The 17023-nt window shown below is 37.0% G+C and overlaps 2 protein-coding genes and 1 long non-coding RNA gene across 3 annotated transcripts; 2 read left to right on the forward strand and 1 right to left on the reverse strand.

The window, feature by feature from the left end:
- Window positions 1–1081: 1081 nt before the first annotated feature.
- LOC130077166 (sphingomyelin synthase-related protein 1-like) lies at window positions 1082–12102 on the reverse strand. The gene is made up of 6 exons (XM_056242311.1): window positions 11950–12102; window positions 7335–7661; window positions 6430–6697; window positions 4346–4441; window positions 2280–2397; window positions 1082–1246 (listed from the first exon to the last, which is right to left on the reverse strand). Exons 2-6 carry the CDS (start codon window positions 7648–7650, stop codon window positions 1088–1090), a joined length of 957 nt encoding a protein of 318 aa, XP_056098286.1. The 5' UTR covers window positions 7651–7661; window positions 11950–12102; the 3' UTR covers window positions 1082–1087.
- Window positions 2940–3373, forward strand: LOC130077167 (uncharacterized). The gene is made up of 2 exons (XR_008805708.1): window positions 2940–3227; window positions 3290–3373. It is a non-coding gene; the product is annotated as an uncharacterized LOC130077167 (long non-coding RNA).
- Window positions 12103–12485: 383 nt separating the features above from the next.
- LOC130077165 (dual specificity protein phosphatase 13-like) lies at window positions 12486–15971 on the forward strand. Its single transcript, XM_056242309.1, has 3 exons — window positions 12486–12684; window positions 13733–13950; window positions 15350–15971. Exons 1-3 carry the CDS (start codon window positions 12569–12571, stop codon window positions 15541–15543), a joined length of 528 nt encoding a protein of 175 aa, XP_056098284.1. The 5' UTR covers window positions 12486–12568; the 3' UTR covers window positions 15544–15971.
- The last annotated feature ends 1052 nt before the right edge of the window (window positions 15972–17023 follow it).

A 17023-nucleotide genomic window follows, 5' to 3' on the forward strand; every position in this document is an offset into this window, starting at 1 on the left:
GAGAGAGAGAGAGAGAGAGAGCTCAAAAGACACATGATCGTGATCATGAACATAGCGGTATCGTTATCGTGGAAACTTCAAAACACTGAATAATTATAATAAAAATAAATAATAATTTGTTACATTTATATAGCGCTTTTCTCAGCACTCAAAGCGCTTTACATGGAAGGAAGATCTCCTCAACCACCACCAGTGTGCAGCTCCTCCTGGATGATGCGACGGCAGCCATACTGCGCCAGATCGCCCACACACACACACACACACACAGGCTTACTGGTGGAGAGGAGACATTTTTAAGACTGTCTTTTTGGGCTCGTCACCGTCTAACATTACACTCTAACACACTGTATGTCTTGGCTGCTTAATGCGAGTTGTTCGATGACTTCGCAGTGTTTATCAGTCCTGGGGGAAACATCTAGATCCCGGATATAATACGACCCCATCTTTTCAGGTGTACTTCCAAGACAAAAACATCGTCTTATATTCTGAACAATACGGTAATAATTCCTTATTATGAATTTTTAGATTTTTAGAATGAAGCATTTTAGGAATATTTTTCTATCAGCCGGTTAACTTATTCTTTGTAGTTCTTTTGCACTTTAATCTGTTTGAAACATTTGCTATACATTTTTGTGTTTTGTCCTATTGTATTTATATATGTGTAAAGCGCTTTATAAATAAAGCCGACTTGACTTGCTCAGATGTTCAGAATCAAAGGTCTTTTTGTTATATGAAAATAGTTACTAAACCTGTTAGGAGGACAGCAAACAAGTCCTCCGTAATAAAAGCTTCAGTAATTATTGTGATATGAAAATGAATACCGTCACACACCTACTCCTCAGAAAACAAACAGGCATCAAAGGGTGTGTGTGTGTGTGTGTGTGTGTGCGAGTGAGTGTATGTGTGTGTGTGTGTGTGTGCACACTTACATTCTGTGACGAAGAAATTGTGATAACGACGGTTATTACTGGTTGTTATGCATTTTTGTGTATAGTTCTATTGTATTTATAAAAGTGTATAAAGCACTATATAAATAAAGGTGACTTGACTTGTTTTTAAATGTTCAGACTCAAAGGTGTGTGTGTGTTCACTTACATTCTGTGACGAAGAAGTTGATCATGGTGATAACGACGGTGTGTCCGCTGAACATGTAATCTCCACACGTCTGGACTCCAGTGAGGGTCATGCCAAACCCACTCCATATGGCCACCGCACGCTGAAGCTTCGCCCACATGTCCCCGTATATCTGACACACACACAAAGAGATAGAGATAGATATATATATATATAGAGAGACAGAGAGAGAGATAGAGAGGAATAAATACATACGGAAAGAATCATACTAATACAGAGATTTGGGGAAATTATTTCATTTTCAATTGAGTTTGCAGTTTATTTTAAGCCCCTTGTTAGTGTAATTATACATGTACTTATTATAGGGTTGGGCTTTGGTTTAGGGTTAGTTGCATGTAATTATGCATAATTGATGTTATTACTACAGTAAGTATATATGTAACAAGGACACTAAAGATTAAGTGTTTCAGACAATCAGAAAATTGTACAGTATTTTAACATTATGGCAATTGTTGTTGTTTTGGTGCGGTTTAATGCTTATTTTTGATGTCATTAGAATAAAAATGATAATAACGGAGGAAAAAAAATGTGTTATGTCACATTTCTAATGCAAAAACAATTCTTTATATATATATATATATATGTATATTCACGCAAACAAAAGGGTCAACTTTGAGTCTTAAACACAGTATTACTTACCATTTTTATTCTATATGGAAAGTAATACGGCCAAAATAGAATCTGCAGTATAAAATTGTATATTTAAGTATTGCAAATAATTTGCAACTTGCAATATTTGCAGTTTGCAAAGTTTTTTTTTTTATCTACACATGCACCAATGCCATATATTTCCATATATTGTAAACAACTGGTAATGATTACTTCAATGAGCTCAGTGTTTCTGCCTTAAATGAACACATTGTTAGCGAACTGCATGATTGGTAAATGTACATTGCAGAAATACCTCTAATAGCACATCATCTATCAATCGTAATGTAGACGAAAGCCTTTTCGGTAAAGCTGCTTTGAAACGTCACAATTCACATTTATGCATTTGGTAGGTGCTTCCATCCAAAGTGATTTACGTAGCATTCAAGAAACACACACATCTAATCATATACATGCACACAATGACTGGGAGTTGAACCCATGACCTCAGCGCTGATGGAAAGCTAATAATTAATGAAATCATAAAGTGTCTGTACCTTCCCAGTGCACTGCAGGTGTTGACCCGGTACAGAGAGAGACGTCACAAACATAGTGACGCAGCGCAGCATAAAGACCGTCCCCATCAGACTACACAAGCGCCTCAACAGGATCGACCTGAAACAAACACACACGTGAACGTGGGTCAGGGATAACAGTCGTTCTCTGGCTGCGTTTACATGGACCCTTATAATGGGATTGACGGCTCGATCGGACTGAAAATGTTTCATGTAAACACCTTAATCGATCTGACTGAGCTCGATCCGATTGAAAGCGGTGTTTATTCCTTTTGTAATCCGATCGAGAGAACATGTAAACACTTGATCAGATTGAAAACCGAAACTGAAAGGACTGCGCATGTGCACTGACGTAGACACAGCGTAATGACGTATGACGAGCTGATGTTCCTGTCGAATAAAGTGTCATATAAACGAGTGTCCCGTCATTCTATAATCCTCCTTTCCCTGCGTGTGTGAAGTGGAGCAGGACGACGGCCCACCAGTGCTGGTTTCAGACTCTCGTCCACACACGACTGGTTTTTTTGGGTATTTTTACTGTGTGAGGAATATAAGCAGCGGCACAACGGTTCATACACTCATCGTCTCCAAATCATGACCAGAGACAGATAAATATTAAAGGGGTCATGAACTGGATTTTTAAATTGTTTTATATTGTTGTCCGAGGTCAACTTATGACGTTCGCTTGGTTTTAACATTCAAAAACATCAAAATGAATAAGTAATAGGCTATTTTCGACCCTAGTTTTGAGCCTAGCTCAAAAACGCTCGGTTTTTATGGGCGTCTCGCATTGAAGACTTGGAAGTAAACGCCCACTGCTGTGAGTGGATAACAGTTTTGCATATTATAATGAGTTTCGTGTAATGCGCGAATCGGTGGGCGGGGCTAAACCGGCCGTGTTGAAGTAGGCGTTGATCATCTTCTGCGGGGGTGGTGTTTTATCCTCTTTGTCGTCATAGTTCCCCACTTTGAAAAACGAGTCGTTTGCTGAGGCTGGTGTCAATAAAAGCTTTTATTGGACTAACAAGGACGTTTTCAGTTCTGAAATTTACAGGATATTCTTATAATTTGATGACCTCTTAGATGTCAAAAGCTTGATTTCTCAGTTCATCACCCCTTTAAGTCTGCTGTTTAAAACAAATAAAGAACCAATGTAGGAGAAAAATAGCGGGAAACTGTATATTCAGCGCATGTCAAAAAATCAATTCCGATTTGAAGCTTTTGACGTATAAACGCACACGTCAACCCGATCACTTCATTAGTGTTCATGTAAACACTACGCTCGGATTGATTTCATTCCGACTGAACCAAAAGGTGTCCGTGTAAACGTCATGATTCAAGAGAAATGAGCTCAAGTCTCTAAAACGGACTTTCTCAAAACACAACATTTATTGTGTACAATTCCTCGGTGCATATTATTCTACAGGAGACAATGTACCGAAACATAACGACTTGTTCCAATTCTTTATTTGGACCCAAAACCCCACATACTTGAAATTAAAATTATTTTATGATGCCTGACAATTGTCTAAGACGTAGACAATCACACAGCGTACACTAGTGATGGGAGAAATTAAGATTTTAGAATAAACTGAACCAATGCTTCGCAAAATGATTCACTGATTCACATAAAATGATTTTGAAGCGCTTGAAACGCCACAAGCTGGTCAGAACAGTGTAAATGCAGGGAAAACATGCCTAAAAACACCTTTTTTTAAAGTGTAATAAATTAAATGCAATCACCAAATAATTTAATACCATTAACTTTGAAGTGTCTTTATAATATGTATTATTTTATTAAATTGTTTAGGTTAATAAGCCCAACAAGAGACCGAAATGTGTCATTAAAATATCTACACGTTTATAAAACTTAAACCATATAGACACTGGTTCATGGGTTCATGAGCCTCGGTTACTGAAATCATGTGACTTTGGCAGAATCACTGGTTTGAAACAAATTATTCGTGAAGGTTTTGAAAACGCCCATCACTAGCGTGTGCATTTTAACCTGGATTACAAGAAAGTATTTATGCAAATATGTGTGTTACCTGTGTTTATGTAGCAGCAGAACTAGCAGCCAAATAGAGCAGAGGATCACGCCACAGGCCTCAGCCATCGCAAAAGCCCAGGGGATTCTGGGTACACTGTAGGGAGAAGAGAACCAGGCGAAAGGTCAGAAAGAGAAAACACAAACCCTCTTCCAAACAGATGCTATTTTGTGTTTTCATGCCCATCTTCAGCTGTGTCCTCTAACCATCTCCTGTGGTGTATGAAAGTTATCATCAACAGGAAACCACAAACCTTAAAGTCTAACAGGTACAACTCAAAATAAGAGCCGTTACGGTTATTTTTCCTGCCATAAACCTCAATCATCATCAGCCAGCGGAAGAAATCAAACATCAAATGAGTGTCACAGGTTCACAGGATCTCAGTTCAACAACTATATTTCTTAGTCTCAACATTAATGCATTTCCCCTGAATTAGCTTAAAAAGGGGATTTAGATGCAATTGTAGCAGAACACGGTTCTCTGATGACAGTTAATGGTGGTCGTGCCTTATAACGACGCTTAGCTCACGTTTTTGGGGGGTTTATTGCTTTAATGACGATCCGGATAAAGTTAATTTTACATTTGTATGATTTAATAAACGATTCGCTTTTCATCCACTCACGAACCCCCTGCAGTTTGGGAATCACAGAATCAGACGAACAGCCTCTGTCTTTAAGTAGATTCAAAATATTTTATGCAATAATTTAAATATAGTTAGAGCAGAATTTTCCCAGAAGCATCGTGAGCTTCAGCTGATCATAGAGAACAGTGAACGCAGCTCTGAAACTTATGCATGTTATACAAATATAGATATACGCAAATAAACGATTTTATTAAATGATCAAAACCAAGTGCATTTTTTTTATTCGAGCTGGCAAATCATGTTTTTTGCAGTGCATTTAGAGATTCAAACTTGCTTGCCTTACAATCTAGGGATAATTATATTGCCTACATTTTAGAACATGCTTTGCATGAATGTCTTAAAATGGTTCATACGTCCATATGATGCACATTATTATGGAAGCTTGTTTCCGCCACTGAATAAAAAAATAAATACAAATAATTGCGACTTTTTATCTCACAATTGCGAGATATGAAGTCAGAATTGTGAGAAATAAAGTTGCAATTGCGAGATATAAAGTCGCAATTATGAGAAATAAAGTCGCAATTGCGAGAAAAAAAGACAGAATTGCGACTTTTTATCTCACAATTCTGACTTTATAACACATAATTGCGAGTTTACATCTTGCAATTCTGACTTTATAACACATAATTGCGAGTTTTATCTCGAAATTCTGACATCTTTTCTCAGAATTGTGAGATATAAACTCGCAATTGCGAGTTATCAGGCCAATTCTAAGGGGAAAAAAAAGACTAACTTTTCAGAATAGTTTATATCTCTCAATTCTGACTTTATATCTTATATCTTGCAATTCTGACTTTATATCACGCAATTCTGACTTTATATCTCGCAATTCTGAGAAATAAAGTCAGAATTGTGAGATAAAAAGTCGCAATTACCTTTTTTATTTTTCATTCTGTGGCGGAAACAAGCTTCCATACTTTGTTGACAAAAATGCTAGCTTAAATCAATTACTACAATGTGATTGGCTGGCTTTATGCAACTTTAAAATTCATTTAAGTATCCTAGGAACAAAAATCTATCATGGTTTCCAAAAAATTATTAAGCAATGTTTTCAACATTGATAATAATATTTCTTGAGCATCAAATCATCATATTAGAATGATTTCTGAAGGATCATGTGACACTTAAAAAAATGGAGCAATGATACTGAAAGTTAAGCTTTGATCGCTGTAATAAATTACAGTTTACTATACACTAACATAAAAAGCACTTATTTTAAATAGTAATAATATTTCACAATATTACTGATTTTACTGTATTTTTTATCAAATAAATGCAGCCTTGGTGAGCAGAAGAGACGAACGCTTATCGACTGCAAACTTTTGCCTGTTAGTGATGGCAGGAGTCCATGTGTTATAGACACAAGTCTATTAAATGACTAATAACTAACTAAAACTGTGGCATTAAAGCCACAGGCTTCACACCAGCACACACTCGCCTGTCCAGGAAGATGTCGGGCAGCGGCGGGTACATTCTCATGTCCGGCACTCGCTCGTGGACGATCACCATGACAAACGACGTGAAGCCGAAGACGAAGACCACGTAGACGGAGCTGAGGATGGTTTTCCAGCACTCCGGGTCCAGTCTCCGCGGCTGCTGCTTGTATTTGCCGTTGTTGTACTGGTGATAATGGTCGCCGTTCATCGTGTCCAGAACGGCATCGCAATCCCGCGCAGAATCACCGTTACACAACCAGTCCACTCCACCTGAACAACACCGAATACACAAACTATACCTGTATCAGACTTTACTTGGCATATTTCAAATAGGAAAATAGTACACAGGATATTTAAATATCAAAGACACGCCCATTTTTATGCTAATTTTGTGGTTTAATTTTTAGGCATGCTCTCTAACGCTAACAAATCAGACCTCAGAAACTGCCGCAAATGCCACATTAACCAATCAGAAAAAAAACAAATATATTTTTTAAAGTGAGGGCGATCATCATTTTCTTGATTGAGTGCTCGATCCCTATTTCTGACGTCACAAACGACCTTGTAACCAATAAGGTCAACGTGTGATCGTCAACGAGTGGATCTCTCAGCTGAGTGAATGAGTGGAGGCGGGGCTCATTTGCATATTCATAGAACCGTGAATACTAAATGAGGCAAGGGTGTCGAGTTACATTCAAGCTATTTTAAGGCATGATGACATTTTTTCAAGGGAAAAAACATTTAAATGTCATTTTGGTGAGTTTTAAGGGATAAAATTATTGACTACAGGGGACTTTAAATTAGTGCGGTGCACAGTAAATGTAAACGCCTCACCATTACTCTGCCTGAACAACAAAAAACACACAAATAGCTCAAATCTAGACAGGATCATAATCAGAAGCAGCACCTGCACTGTTCTGGGGCGAGTGTCCGTCGTACGACAGCCCGAGCTCCTCCAACACGTCAGCGTTTTGCTTCTGAAGCTTCCTGAGAGAAACCATCAGCCGTTTAATGTCTCCCAGGACCTTGAGCTCCAGCGGAGGAGAGCGCAGGTCGTACTCGCTCAGGCTCATCAGGCTGGTGCCGTCCAGGCGGTGTTTGTTGCACAGCAGGTCCACGTAATCGCAGAAACCCTCTTCACGCAGCCAGCGGCCCACGTGCTTCGGCGTCCAGTGCCGAACGCTGATCTGCCCGCCGTTCCCGGCCATCTCTCGCTCACGCATGCTCACCGACACTGGACAACACAGAAACAGCTGTTTTTAAAGTCATGTCAGTAACAAGGTGATTCATGATAGTCAGTAACAAACACATTTGTGACCACAAAACCAGTCACAAGGGTCAACTTTTGATGCATCACATGAAAGCTGAATAAATAAGCTTTCCATTGATGTATGGTTTGTTAGGATGGGACAATATTTGGCTGAATACAACTATTTGAAAATCTGGAATCTGAGGGTGCAAAAAAATCTAAACATTTAGAAAATCGCCTCTAAAGTTGTCCATTTATGTTCGCGATTGTGCTGCATCCACACACAAAAAATATATTTTTAATATTTTTATGGTAGGAAATTTACAAAATATCTTCATGGAACATGATCTTTCCTTAATATCCTAACGAGTTTTGGCATAAAAGAAAAATCAATAATTTTGACACATACATTGTATTTTTGGCAATTAAAAGTCAGTAACAAACACATTTGTGACCCCGGACCACAAAACCAGTCACAAGGGTCAATTTTTTGAAATTGAGATTTATGCATCATCCGAAAGCTGAATAAATAAGCTTTCAATTGATGTATGGGACAATATTTGAAAATCTGGAATCTGAGGGTGCAAAAAAAAATCTAAACATTAAGAAAATCGCCTCTAAAGTTGTCCATTTATGTTGGCGATTGTTCTGCATCCACACACAAAAAGATTTTTTTTGGTAGGAAATTTACAAAATATCTTTACTTAATTTCCTAATGATTTTTGGCATAAAAGAAAAATGGATAATTTTGACCCATACAGTGAGTGTATTGTTGTTGGAAATTGCCACAAATATACCCGTGCAACTTATGACTGGTTTCGTGATCCAGGGTCACATTTGAAGGCAGTTTTTCATCTTTGTGGAGTTACACACCACACCCAGACGTAGACTAGCACATATGTCGATACTCTGGTAAACCAGGCCACGTCCACAGCACAGAGAACTGAATCCCAGCTGTGCCTCTTGGCTTGAGCTTTGAGTGTCTGGCCTGTAACCAGCGCGTTCATTAAGCCTGTCTGAGCAAGCAGACTCTGTTTGTCCAGAGACGACTGGACGTGAAAAACTGCCTCTTAAAAGCACAAGGAGAGAATCAAATCACAAAATGCAAACTGCTGGAGTTCAACAAACTGTGTGATGAAATCGATGAAAATTGACACATTTGAATAGATTGCACTGATATACAGTAGTCAACATTTAAAGTGGATCAAAACCTTTCAAAGTTATACATGAATTGTGGGAAATACTCGTTCTTGTCTTACTTTGATGACCTTTTTTGATCCACTTCAAATGTTGACTAAGATCACAGATGGCAACACACGTCTTGAACTATGAGTTATTGCCCCTGCTAGCATTGAAAACTGATTCATTTTGCAAGATTGCTTCATATTCCCGCTGTTATTTGTGATGGGAAGATCGGATCATTCCATTTTACTGGCTTGATCTCTGAAACTTTTTCGACTAAAAAACTAATCTTTATTCATTTATTTTGTTTGTTGTGAACACGTCCACGTACGCAATCTCTGATCATACTCATAATTAGGACAGAGTTATAATGCAGCCTGAGATAAGTTATGAGAAACATAAATGATTAGTTACATAAAGATCTTTGCGTTCACAAGTCATAGGTCAATTACTCAGTATTGAAGAAAAAAAAAAAAATGTATTTGCTTAAAACTAAAAGCAGTGCACTTTAGAAGCATTTTAAATTTAAATTTCAGCACTTTAAAAGCAGTGATTCTCAACCATGGGGTAATTATAAACGTAAAATATTTTAAAATAAAACAAAACAAGCATTAAAATAATAAATAATTAAAAAAAATTGTTTTTTTTATTCACCCACTCAATATTAATTTTTTTCTGTAAAGTTCAGGATCGTTTAGAAACTAACATGAGTTTGTTTAATTTTAAAAGCGAGATTTCTACACCTGGAATTAATAAAATGAATGAAATAAACAATAATAATAAAGGAATTTGTTGTAGTTAAGCCAAGATATAAAAATTTTATCAGGTAGAAAATCGTTAGGAAAAAACAAATGACTAGAAAAGTTTTGCAAAGTCATTGCTTAAAAAATAAAAAACACAAAAATATCCAGCTCTGAAAACTTCTGGAATCATGAAACATAATGTACAGAAACTAGATATTGTAGTGGACAACAGGAGTCAAAAAGGTCAAGATCCACTGGCCTAGAAGTCGGTTTAAAAACATCTTGTTCTGTTCCCGAATCTCGGTTCATTAGCTCTCAGAAAACACTCTGCGAGTCTGTCTTTTCCCTCCGGACGACTGTGTTAACTCTCCTCCGAAGCAACACATCCGAAATGCTTAGAAACACACCCAGACTTGCTAAAACCCACACTTTACACCCAACATAACCGTTTCATTTAACACACCACAGGAAGAGAAACACGATGAACCCGCTCAGAGACGTGTGTGTGCTGGCGTCAGGCTAAAGACGTGAAGACACATCCTCTTTTCCTGATTACACCAGCAACAGATCTACTGACACAGTGAAACACAGCGCTGGTCTTCAGTCGCATGACCGTGACACAGTGACTTTACCAGTCCGTTTCTCACGAGAAAGAAGCTAAAAGACAGAAGTAAACAAGCAACTCAGTGACGAGATGAACAGAGAGATCACGCATATGAGCATGTCTGCATCACGCTTTACTTTGTGTATTCGAAACAAATAAGCAAGTAAATCAAACTAAACAAAATATCAGAAGATGACCTTCACTCTGGTGTTATTTTATCAATCAAATTGATTTTGTTTTGACCAGTTGCTGATATTGAACAATTCTTTCTTCAATGCCATCAGAAAAAAATGATACACTATTTCTTTATACTCACACACAACTGGAGAGGAACTTGGGAAAGTGCCATACAGGTAATTCATATAATTTGTGTTCATGACATGAACTTTTAAAGTGCACAAGCCATTTGGGATACTTTTTTGGTATTTTTGGTCTTATATATAAATATATTAGCAATAGTGCTTAAAATATCTTGCTGTGCTTTAGCTGTGAAATAAACCCCTTGAAAGTTCACTTTAAGTCCCCCTGTGGTGAAAATCCAGCTTTTAATGTTGTTTATGTTTCTATGTTGTGTTTTTAATCTGCTTTAAGACAAACCATGTGCAAATTCATAAGTCGACAGCATTGCTGAGTATTTTCTGCTTAAAACTGCAGTGAACCAAAGACAGTCTCAAAAACACGGTTTGAAATCGCTGGTGTTTCTGACGTCACAAACGACCTTGTAACCAATCAGATCAACGTGTGATCGTCAACCAGTGGATCTCTGAGCTGAGTGAGTGAGTGGAGGCGGGGCTCATTTGCATATTCATTGAACCACGTATACTAAATGAGGCAAGGGTGTCGAGTTACATTCAAGCTAATTTAAGGCATGTAGATTTTTTTTCAAGGGAAAATATTTAAATGTCATTTAGATGATCAAAGATTAGTTTTAAGGGATACAATTATTGACTACAGGGGGACTTTAAAGTTCTCCCCTCTAATGTAAATGCCTCTTTAAAACAGGACTGATCGACATAGAAAAAACAGTCTAATTGTAAAACACACTTCCATTTAGGACTGATTAATCTACTAATCATCCAAGGAAAATTAGTCAATTTTTAAAATATGTATTTTTCCACATCGACTATTTCTTCAAAAACACCACGTTCAACAAGGTCAATCCAACAGGTAGCCACACCCACACGACGCCACGCCCCATTCACTAACCACGCCCCTCAGCAGCAGAGAGAAATAATACTGTTATCAGAAAACAAGAGTGAAGTAATACGAGTCTGTTAATAAAGTACCTCAGGTATAATTATGTCTCTCAGCTCGTCACTGAGGACTTTAATCAATACCTGACACAGGAAAACTTGTTGATAAGGAAAGTAACCGGTACCTGCCAAACAGGTACAATCCCACCCTTTGGCCCTGCCAGGATAACACTGACTGTGACACAACGCCTAGTGAGCTGCACACCTAGTACCTGTCTGCGGTAAACGAGGCATATAACATCAATCTTAAACATCAGCAAATGACACAAATTTGCAGTGCGACACTTAATATATGCAAATGTCTTGACTAGCATTTCTTATCCCCACCCATAAAACTATCACAGCAATAATAAACAGAGAATAAAATCAAGTATAACCCTGAAAATGGGTTCATACGCCTATTACAATACATCATGACAGTATTAGGAGGATATTTCAGATGCATGTGAGTGTGTTAGCATGCTAGCGCTTAGCCTACGCGCTTCACTTACGTTAAACATCAGATTTATTCACTGCGAATTGCGATTAATCTCCTAAATGTCGCTCTATCGGGAGATCTGTGGTAAATCATTGCGCCGTGACCCGGCTGGAGGTGCAGTCGATCTGACAGCAGTGGATGTGTGTTTCGTGAGTGTGTGTGTGTGTGTGTAAATACTGCAGATGAGGTCACTTCCGGTTTCACGCACAGCGACATCTTCTGGCCAACATGTGGAATTACACTATCCTGCAGTTTCTTAATGTGCCCCTCACAACATTTTCAGTCAGCTGAACCCCTTTGAGTTTCATTAATTTAATTTAATTACCTGTATTTATTTATTTAAATCACCCCGTCGTTTTCCTGATATGTTTGGTACATGCAAAACTCACTGTTATTATGCCAAGGTGTAGTTGTTGCTATTCAGTTGCTAGGGTGGACACTAGAGCATTGCTAAAATGGTTGCTAGGTAGAGAGTTTGGTTCAATTTTAGATTAGCAGCTGCACCTGCTCCTGTCACTTCAGATACACTCATACTGGACAGCAGCAGATATGACATGCACATCTTACCAGAGAGACACAGAGGGTGTAGTCGTGCTCATATCACACACACAGATCCACGATGAGTCTGTGTAATGGATGATGTCTGTGAAACGCCCTCCATTAGGGAACTGGAGAAAGTCCTGTTTGGAGGAAAGAGGAGTGGAAATCATGCGGATGAAGTCTGGCCCAACCTTTTCCTGGGTGATATGTGAGTCGCAGGGTTATTATAGTTAACTGGACATAAAACTAACAACACTTTCATTACTTTAAATGAAATAAAGAAAGCCAAACCAACATTACTCGTTTTCATTTAGTCTAAATTGCCCCCGGTTTCACAGACAAGGCTTAAGCTAGTCTCAGACTAAAATGCAAGAGCTAAAAGCTACTTGAATGTCTTAATTGAACTAAGGCCGAATTCTGGCTTAATCTAAGCCCTGTCTGTGAAACCAGGCAATTATGTACTAAAATAACTAAAACTGAAATACATGTAGACATATTAAAAAACAATAACTAATAAAAATGACAAAAACACACGAGAAATTTACTAAAACTTTACTAAAATTAAAAATAAAAATTAATTTAATATATATATATATATATATATACAGGTGAAACTCGAAAAATTAGAATATGGTGCAAAAGTTCATTTATTTCAGTAATTCAACTTAAAAGGTGAAACTAATATATTATATAGACTCATTACATGCAAAGTGAGATATTTCAAGCCTTTATTTGTTATAATTTTGATGATTATGGCTTATAACCCCAAATTCAAAATTAGAATATTGTGAAAAGGTTTTCATAATCCATAATCATCAAAATTATAACAAATAAAGGCTTGAAATATCTCACTTTGCATGTAATGAGTCTATATAATATATTTGTTTCACCTTTTAAGTTGAATTACTGAAATAAATGAACTTTTGCACGATATTCAAATTGTGTGTGTATATATATATATATATTGTGTTTGTTCTTGTATCTCAGTGAGAATTTTTGGTTTTGCACATTCAAATCCAATCCACATATAGTGCCCAAAAATCATATAATGCCCAAAAATATAAAAAAAAAAACAAAGACAGTATTTTTGGGTGAATCTCAAACAACAATTTCTCCTTTTCCGCAGTCACACCAAACGAATGTCTCCAAGTCAGTTCTACTACTTGTTCTCTCGATGAGTTCGATTTTACGGGCATCATGAATTTACCTAGAGATCTGCGTCTGACATTTTAACAGCGTGTGTTTATGACCTCCAGGTCTGTGGCCAATGACCGGTTCAGTCTGTGGAAGTCGGGCATCACTCGAGTCCTGAACGCCGCCCATGGACACATGCACTGCCAGGGCAGCCACCAGTTCTACGGGTCAAAGGTCGAGTATTACGGAGTCGCAGCAGAAGATTCGCCATCGTTCAACCTGTCGGTGTATTTCCACCCCTGCGCGGATTATATCAAGGAGGTTCTCGGTTCTCCAGGAGGTAAAACCTGCTGAGCCTCAGCTTGTGTTTACTTGAGACAGAAACATGCTGAAAATGTAGTTCTGCTGGTTGACCGAGCTAAGATGATGCAGTTGTATGCGTTACCCTGTAAAGACTACACTCTAAAAAATGCTGGGTTGTTTCAACCCAAATTTGGGTCAAATATGGACAAACCCAAATGTTGGGTTAAAAATGTAATTAAATTTTTTTACAGTTGAAAGTGAAAGTTGGGTTAAAATTTAAAATTACATTTTAAACCCAAAATTTGGGTTTGTCCATATTTGACCCAAATTTGGGTTGAAACAACCCAGCATTTTTTAGAGTGTACTGTATCATATTTGCTGTATTATTCAAGTCCGAACTCGAGACGTTTTTCTACTGTCTCGGACTTGGTCATTGGTGTCGCCAAATGTTCGAATTGGTCTCGACCGAGTCCAGCAATATATGCTTTTTTCTCCTTCAAAACAAAACGAACACACACATGAGCGTGCACACACACACACAGCGGTCGCGGTGAAGTGAAGAAGCAAGTTGACGTCAGCTAACGTTACGTTCGTTACTGTAAGTATGTACAATAAAACCTTTGTGAGTAAAAAGACAATATTAATATAAAGTAACTTTGCTGCTGTAAACTTTCATTTGTTTATTTATCGCAAGTCATCGTCATTGCAAAAAAAAACATTGTTATCGCACATCGCAGAATTTCCTCATATCGTACAACCCTATTAGAAAGGCAGTCTGTGCGCGCACACACACACACACACACACACACAGCTGAAGGCGTTCGTGTTTACTGCTAATTTATATTTTATTGCATTGCAAATGCACCTATGGTTTATTATTTGGGTTACTTTGTACTATGGATTCTTTAGGACAAGTAATAAGTTCAAAAATGGGAACATGTCCATTTTTTGTTTAACTTAATTACCGGTATGTTACATTTTTCATTGGCAGCCCAGAATGTGATTGTTACACTATAATAAAAAGCCTGAAAATGTGAAGTTGCACTTCAGCTTTATGTGACTTTAATGAAATTGCTATACCTAAAGTAAATAGAAATGGCCTAATTTGATCCTACAGCGTTGTTACTCCGCACATGCTTTTTAATCATTACTGCACATCATCAATGCAAAATGACTATCTTAGAATAGAAGATATGCTATCACATAAATGATCAATAGCTACGTACGTGGTCTTGAAGAGGATTATTTTTTTTCTGTCTCTGTTTGGACTCTGTCTTGACTTTGACTCGAACCTCTTTGGACTCGGTCTCGACTCGACAAAGGTGGACTTGACTACAGCCCTGCAACATAAGGCCTCTAAATGATCAATGCAATCATATATTTTTGCTGATTTTTATAAGCTACACACAGTTTGTGTTCTCTGGTCTTTGCTGCAGAACGTGTTTTGGTTCACTGTGCGGTGGGAGTGAGTCGCTCGGCCTCTCTGGTTCTGGCTTATCTCATGATACACCAGAGGCTTTCCCTACTGGACGCTATTAAAACAGTCAAACAGCACCGCTGGATCTTCCCGAACCGAGGCTTTCTCAAACAGCTGCGGGCTCTCGATGCGAGTCTGCGCTGTATGAAGTGACGCTGGTCTGGAAACATCATCCGTCTGAGACTTTAAATGTATTATCAACTCTCAGCACTGATAAAAAATGACTCTGTGGTGAAGGAAACACTGCAGAAAAAAACCTCTACCTGAATACGTTTTTAACCCAGGCAAGAATTTACAAAACAAAGTATATTCTATATTAGTAAGTTTGTAGAAATTAATGCATAAATATCAACGTTAAACCTACTCAACTTTCTGATACTGGTATTCCCATCATGAATAATTAATAAGATTGCTTTTTTCTCCACTGTTTTCCAGCTGTATGTACACTGTTTTATCATTGCTTTTGTTTAGTAACTTGCTGTTTTGTGACATCTGGAGTTTATTTTCTACTTAAAATGACATTCACACTCAAATTATCTGACGGATGTTAGCATTATTGTGTAGCAAGTATTCATTTCTCTGTGTTTGTGTAGATATGTTGTCTACACTAGATATGTTATTTACTTGTTCTATGTCTAGATGTTCTAATCTAAGTAAAGCATACACTGTAAAAACATGGCTTTATTCAGTGTTATATTGTCAGAGTAAAATGTGCTTGAAACAGCGTATTGCTAAGTAGAAATTACTCAACAAACTTTAACTGGCCAGTTTTCATTTGTTAATTTTACTTAACTTCATTAAGTAGATTTTAACTTTAAAAATCTGCATGTAAAAACTTGCAAAAGAAAAGTACATTTGACATTGTTTTTTTTCCAGTGAGTTTTTAGAAGTAAAATCTAATAAATTACTTTAGAATTTTTGATTAAGTGATTTATTTTATATTTAACAATACATGTACTTTTAGTGTACAATATTTTTGTAAGTATAATTTAATGTGAAAAACAATAAAAGGTCCCTAAAAGTTTTAAATTATTTAATTAATTTAATTTAAATTATAATAATTATTTGTTTAGTTTTGTATTTTGGGGTGTTTTTGTTATATTTGCCCACAGCTGTCAGTTTTATTTATTTAATTCTATTTTTTATTTTATTTATTTTTTTACCTGGCAAATCTGAATAGCAGCCTATGCTTTTCCTTCACTCAATAATAATTCAATAAAAATTCTGTCATCATTTACTGTCGTTCCAAACCCGTGTGTTGGTATTTTATCTGTGGGAAACAACAGAAGTTGATCTGTAAATCTTCATGCTGTTTATAATGTCTGTTAATTTCCGAAAAGATCTTACAGTACAGGTGAAACTCGAAAAATTTGAATATCGTGCAAAAGTTCATTTATTTCTGTAATTCAACTTAAAAGGTGAAACTAATATATTATATAGACTCATTACATGCAAAGTGAGATATTTCAAGCCTTTATTTGTTAGAATTTTGATGATTATGGCTTACAGCTTATGAAAACCTATGAAATCTTATGAAAACATATGAAAATTCAAAATTAGAATAGGTTTTAATAGCTGTCCAAACCATAATCAAAATTCTAACAAATAAAGGCTTGAAATATCTCACTTTGCA

This window comes from Rhinichthys klamathensis, unplaced genomic scaffold, assembly GCF_029890125.1.
Source record: "Rhinichthys klamathensis goyatoka isolate OS25496 unplaced genomic scaffold, OSU_Roscu_1.1 h1tg000721l_1, whole genome shotgun sequence".
Taxonomy (NCBI): domain Eukaryota; kingdom Metazoa; phylum Chordata; class Actinopteri; order Cypriniformes; family Leuciscidae; genus Rhinichthys; species Rhinichthys klamathensis.

Coding starts and splice junctions, on each gene's coding strand:
- LOC130077166 (XM_056242311.1), bottom strand. CDS start 7,650: ATGCGTGAGCGAGAGATGGCCGGGAACGGCGGGCAGATCAGCGTTCGG. Junction 4,442..6,429: donor CCCGACATCTTCCTGGACAG/GCGAGTGTGTGC, acceptor TTCTCCCTACAG/TGTACCCAGAATCCCCTGGG. Junction 1,247..2,279: donor ACCTGCAGTGCACTGGGAAG/GTACAGACACTT, acceptor TGTGTGTGTCAG/ATATACGGGGACATGTGGGC.
- LOC130077165 (XM_056242309.1), top strand. CDS start 12,569: ATGGATGATGTCTGTGAAACGCCCTCCATTAGGGAACTGGAGAAAGTC. Junction 12,685..13,732: donor AACCTTTTCCTGGGTGATAT/GTGAGTCGCAGG, acceptor TATGACCTCCAG/GTCTGTGGCCAATGACCGGT. Junction 13,951..15,349: donor GGTTCTCGGTTCTCCAGGAG/GTAAAACCTGCT, acceptor TCTTTGCTGCAG/AACGTGTTTTGGTTCACTGT.